The sequence below is a fragment of the Cibotium barometz genome, chromosome 19, assembly GCF_041138505.1.
Source record: "Cibotium barometz isolate CiBa-2024 chromosome 19, ASM4113850v1, whole genome shotgun sequence".
Lineage (NCBI taxonomy): Eukaryota > Viridiplantae > Streptophyta > Polypodiopsida > Cyatheales > Cibotiaceae > Cibotium > Cibotium barometz.
The window spans coordinates 39,611,764-39,617,979 of NC_141064.1; the positions used below are offsets into that span (position 1 = coordinate 39,611,764).

At 43.1% G+C, this 6,216-nt stretch overlaps 1 protein-coding gene across 1 annotated transcript; it reads left to right on the top strand.

Moving 5' to 3' along the window:
• Positions 1 to 985: 985 nt before the first annotated feature.
• On the top strand, positions 986 to 3,968 carry LOC147628574 (uncharacterized). Its single transcript, XM_086813773.1, has 2 exons — positions 986 to 1,737; positions 1,878 to 3,968. The coding sequence occupies exons 1-2, from the start codon at positions 1,242 to 1,244 to the stop codon at positions 2,591 to 2,593; spliced, it is 1,212 nt and encodes a 403-aa protein (XP_086669899.1). The 5' UTR covers positions 986 to 1,241; the 3' UTR covers positions 2,594 to 3,968.
• Positions 3,969 to 6,216: the final 2,248 nt, after the last annotated feature.

Genomic DNA, 6,216 nt, shown 5'->3' on the forward strand with positions numbered 1-6,216 from the left:
ATTAGCCTCCACCCAACCACTTAGTTCCCAGATTTGGTGATTGATGAACACACCGATAATTGAATTTTCCCTTTGGCTTTCACTCACACATGCTCTTCCCAATTCAATTTTACACTAGAAAAACCATAATCATTCATAGAAACAAGCCTTTATAAAAGATATAATCATCATCCACTATGTACTCATAGATCTTGGTCTACATGACTTATGAGAGTATGAACCCACATATTGGACCAAAAATCATGACTCTGAGAGATCTACTTAATCCCGTTCATTGCCACTGTGGAGGATCTACTCAATCTCGTTCATTGCCATTGTGGAGGATCTACTCAATCTCGTTCATTGCCATTGTGGAGGATCTACTCACCCCACTATACAATACTAATGGAAAATCTACTCAATCCTGTTGCTAAAAAAAATATTGCTATATAAACTAGGGCCAGATGCCCCATTGATTATACATTGGAATCGTCCATGTTTAGTCCAATAGAGGGATGAGAGTCTGCCTTCCTGTGTGAACAAAATAAAACAATACTTTTTTAAACAATTCTTTCTTGTAAAAACATGCACGAAGCAGTCAAACAAGTCACTATATCATGTATGAAATGGAAGTTTGTTGTGGTCATACTTCAATCCGAAACATTAATAGTTTCTATTTGTAGTGTTGGTTTATTCTTAATAGAGACTTTGAAGCCAAGAGACCACAACAAACTTCCATTTCACTGTGTAATCTGTAGATCAGGTCCCACCTTTTATCCTCCAAGACAAAGGAAGACTGGCCCCCCATGCAATGTGATAGCAATGGCCTTGTCCCCAAGGGGTTCTCAATGAATACCACAAAACGGTTTTCTCTTAATAGTTTCTATTTGTAGTGTTGGTTTTAACAAGTGAGTGGGCGGTAGTGGAGTAGGCAAGATGCTGCTCAAAAGTTATGCTCGCAAAAGTCCTTACTTTATGCTTATGCTTTTGTTGTGCGATTAGGAGATATCTGATGTTTTGGGTCTAAGGCATATATGTATTTACAAGGACCCTCTAACTGACTCTTAGAAGGGAGTATGTATTGTCGTTTTAAAGGAAATCTATTTCATATCTAGGGACAATAATGAAAAGATGTTCACTGATGGGACGCCCTCGCGGGCTGGGCGCTGCAACAGTCACTTGAGGTCATAGGGTTCTCTTCGTCGGTCCGAAGCAAGCAATCGCCTGAGTCCTGACCCTTGCTTTCCCGCAAGGTTTCGGCGATGGCGCGTATCGCGTGCAAATTCCCTTCCTGCAATCGCTCCTTCGAGCGCGAGGACTTCATGCTGCAGCACTTCGGGGACTCTCACTCCTCCGAGCTTCAAGCAGCCTCCAAGAAGAGGTCTCCCTGCAAGCATTGCAGCCGCTCCTTCGAGAGCGCGGCTGGACTCGAGCAGCACGTCGCTAACGTCCATCTCCCAGCGCAGCTCAGCAGGAAAATTCTCCAGGGCACTAGCGCCTCTGCTAATAACGCCGACGCAGCTCCCCCGGCCACCCTGCAGCAGCAGCAGAAGATGGAGGTGGCTTGCAACGACTGCGGGAGGACCTTCAGGAGCACGGAGTCCTTACACCAGCACCAGTGGGACTCGGCCCTGCACACGCGCGTGTCAAGGACACGAACCAATAATAATAGCCCCGAGGTGAGGGAATGCGCGCGGTGCAGTGCTAAATTCAAGACGGGCGACGCTCTGGAGCAACATTTCACGGACCTGCACCCATGTAGGCCAAACCAATATCATGTTACCCTGTCATTGTTTAGCATACATTATGATTATGATTATGATTATGATTATGATTATGTAATTGTTTGGTTTTGATTCTGTTTGTGCCGTTGCTAATTAGCGTCTGAGTTGGATCAGTGAGCATGGTCCCAGAGTCCGATGAGAACAACACATGGCACAATATGGCCGGCCGCTTCACGTTGGCATGGAAGAAGCCCACTGTGGCCCTCCATGGTATCTACACTATCTTCAAGGTCTACAACCCAGGCTGGAGGAGGAAAGGCTTCGAGGAGTACAGGAAAGAGCTGAAGCAGGAGTTCGCCAACCAGCAGCTCGTGCAGCTCGGGCCAGAGGAAGACATCGATGTTCGTAACCGTGTGCTTGACAGCGGGAACGAGTTGCTGCGGTTCCACGGCACCACAAGGCTAGGAGTTCCCCCCGCCCAAGGAGCACATGGCACCTTCTCCTCGCTCTGCTCCGACCCAGGCTGCAGCCTTTGTAGAATCCTCAAATCCGGCTTCAAGACCAGCAAGTGCAGAATGGAGCATTTCCAGAGATTTGGCAGGGGCATCTACTGCTCTGCCACGAGCAGTAAAGCTAACGATTACGTGAGGTGCCTACAGCAGGGCGCTCCTGGTAGTAGCAGATCCAGCTGCAAGGTCATGATGGTATGTAAGGTGCTAGCAGGGCGACTGCATCGATCGACCCACAATCTCGAGCACCTCGCTAGCCCTCCTCCTGGCTTCCATTCCGTCCAGGGGGACCCTGGCGAGGTCCTCAACTACGACGAGCTCGTTGTCTATGACGATCGGGCAATCCTACCCGCATACATCATCGTCTACTCTTCCGATTAACTATGATTAACTATGCATATAATGGCTATACTTTAGCCATTATAATTAAGGTTTCTCCAACTCAAGACATACAATATTGTGCTCCAATAACCTTAGTACGCCCTTTATAATGCCAATATCCATACAATCCCATCGAATCTTTCCTTGATACATGGCATTCATGATTGGCGAGGAACACGCATACACTCCTCGCTCCTGTTATGCCGCCTAGCCTTCACCTCGAGTCACCTATCTTCTTGAATCGGATCAAGGAGTCCTTTCAGGAGAAGAAAGACGATCATGAAGTGTGCAGTACTTTGTACTAAGATTTGCAGTCAAATTTTTGTTTTGGGTGAATTTTGGGGTTTGTTTATGTGGTTTTTGGTTTTCTATAGACATCTTTGGGGACCGGATTCTAGAGTAGTTTTGTGAGATCTACTATAGATGGGTGTGTAGATACATAAGAAAGCATTAACAAACACTCACCACCCCAGATCTTGTCTATAAGATACACTTTTGTGACATCGATCTCTACATCTTACGAATAAAATTTCTACTCACTTTACTCTGCATTTCTTTTATACAACTTGCAAGTCCCCATTGTTAGTGGCCTTCTTAGCAACCACCTTGGTTTCATTAAAGTAGCACTTAGCACTTGCAGGTTCCATGATTACTTATTTGGGTATTGTGACATGAAAAATTGATATCTTTCATTTTCAATTTTGTGCATATTTTGATGGTTTCTCAATGGTAATAAGATGGAAGCTTGTCCAAGAAGATTACGGCGCCCACAATGGAATAACGGCGTGGTGATGCGGCGGCTTGGCGGCTACCCCGATAACAGCATTCTATCTTCAAATATAATGGTTTTACTTGATTTAGGGTGCACACATTGTAAATGCCACAAGTATGCTTGACAAATACTTTGGTATGGTAGAAAGGCTAGTGATGTGGAAAATAAAAGTGGGCCTTCATGCTCACATGGATTTTAATTGTATTATTAATATGGTATTCACCATAAGGCAACAAGTTGGGGAGTGTGGAAGGCATGTGGAGGAGTGTGTGTAGGTGCATAATTGGGAAAGATTCTTCTAGAATACCTACATGGAAGAGGAGAATTCTGCCATGTGTAAGTGGGATCTCCACCTACACGCCACTTAGGCTTGGCTATTATCTCATCACACTCTCAAAGTCAGAAAGTCTTCAATTTAATAATCAATAGAAGACTTAGCCTAAGAGGACAATTGATGGTGACATCTACCCTTATGTCACTAAAGGGTTGAAGATTTTTATGTTGTAATTTGTAACAATGGAAGAGAGGGTGATTCTCCACCTATAAAAGGAGCCCTCCTCTCCCTTTCAAATCAAGGAATGAGCCTCCTCAATTGAGCATTTTGTGTCATTGCCATTCTCTTATCTTCAAACCCTTATTCCAACACTCTCTTTACATGTGAATATCTCATTTAGCATTAGCTCCTCATGCTTAACCCAATTTTGGATCTCTTTGATGATTCATGATAAGTGGGATAAGGAGTTATTATCTTGGTGGGCCTGTGACTTCTCAAGGTAGCCCTTGCCTTATTGCCACCCTCCTTTGGAGGTACCAATGGTTTTAGCGGTAATGAGCATGTGGAAAGACTTTGGGAACCATAGGTAAATCTTTACGATTGTCCGCTGAGTAATGTTAACCCTTACTCTCTAGCTTGAATCATGAAGGAGATGAAAGGCAAGAGGCTATGTGAAAATTGAGGTTTCATGCAAAGAGAGAGAAGTGCAATTTTTGTGGTCCAATATCCAAATTTCAACTGGTAATTACTCATCACTCGGGTGTTGGTTTCTTAAATTGATCATATGTCTAGGAAGCTCTTTCTATGCTCTTTCCACTCATGTAACTAATTTCTTAATCCCTTACTTCATTGATGATTAGAATTTCTCCCAAAGTTGCTCATTTTTAGGCGAATTTTGGCAGTTTTATAGTCTTGTAGTAAAATGCTCATAACTTTTCGCTCGGTTGTCCGTTTTTGAAAGTTTTTATATAGGCGCGAAGCTCTTTTCAAGCTCTACGCACGTATCTTATCATCTCTTACATAGCCTCTATGGATTTAAAACTGCAATTCTCTGTGTATCTCTATTTTTATAGAATTTTGGCAGTTTTATAGTCTTGCAGTAAAATGCTCATAACTTTTCGCTCGGTTGTCCGTTTTTGAAAGTTTTTATATAGGCACGAAGCTCTCTTCAAGCTCTACGCATCTATATAATTCTCTATTGTACAGCCTTTATGGATTTAAAACTGCAATTCTCTGTGTATCTTTGTTTTTATAGCTTTTTGGTCCTTCTTTCTTCTTAATCATGATTAATTCCTCCTAATCCCTTATCAAAAGGCAAACCCCATGTGTCTTATCCTCTTGTAAGTGATTGCCATATTCATTTTCTTTAATATGTTCTGTCCAAATCGCCCAATTCGAACGGATGAACCTTACCAATATTCCCCGTATGTTTCCGTTCACATAATCTTGAGTCGGAATATTTTCTTCCAACAAAGAATCGCCCTCTTGTTTGGAGCTGCAAGACTGGCAAAAATTCTTGCTTCTTCGGAGCCTTTCATCTTCCCTTCCATGAATTATGATCTCACTTTTGATGTGTATATCTTTATCTTAACTTAGGGAGAGAAAGGGAGGTGAGGAGGCTGTGAGGTTTCATACAAGTGTGTTTTGATTCTGAGAAGTGACCGAAGTCCAAACCCCAACTTCGTGTCACATCTTTTGGTGGAGGCGGCAGACAGGTTTTACTTAGATTTATTCTATTTTAATCTCAAGGTCCTGCATGATCAAAGGAAAGTTATTTTGAAATAAGCAAATTTTCCTTGTTGCTACTCATCTTTTGGTGCAAGATGTTCAACATTCCGGTGTTCCGAGGATCGGAAGGAGAAGACCGGGGAGTTATCTCCGAGAGTTTAACCGAGCATGCCGCTTGACGGGTTGGTCTATGAAGGAGAGGGCAGAAATACTTTCAGATTTCTTAGAGGGTGTGGCCTTAACTTGGCATGAGGCTTTGCCAGAGGAGTCCAAGAATGATTGGGAAAGGTTGACCAAAGCAATGAAGGAGAGATTTGGGACAGTGGAGTCGCCAAATGCTTTACTATTGCAATTGGATCAAATTTTCCAAAAGGATGGAGAGTCAGTTTCTGCCTTTTCAGTGAGGTATGAAGCCTTATTCATCAAATATCAACAAGCTGCTTTACATGTTGTTGCTTCTTTTCTTCACCTTCTATGGAAGATTCAAAGAGTTCTTTAGCAATGGAGCACCTTAAGATGAGCAAGTTTATCAGGGCTTTGGATCCCCGCTTGCATGGAAAAGTTCTTAGCAAAGATCCCACTAGTTTTAAAGAGGTCCTTCGTATTGCTTTGAAGAAGGAGGCCACTCTTCATATTGAGTCCACATTCCAATCTTCTCCAAGTGTGCCAACCCCACCACGAGTAGAGATAGCCTCAACATCTCAGGTACAAGCTCCATCCTTGGATCATAACATTGCACAACTTATGGCAGAATTTGCTGATTTGAAGTTACACTTAGTCAATGCAAGGCCACCTAGGGTTCCACGAGCTGAGGATAAACCTAGGGATAGAAGTAGTGTCACATGCTAT

Coding starts and splice junctions, on each gene's coding strand:
- LOC147628574 (XM_086813773.1), top strand. CDS start 1,242: ATGGCGCGTATCGCGTGCAAATTCCCTTCCTGCAATCGCTCCTTCGAG. Junction 1,738..1,877: donor TTTCACGGACCTGCACCCAT/GTAGGCCAAACC, acceptor GAGTTGGATCAG/TGAGCATGGTCCCAGAGTCC.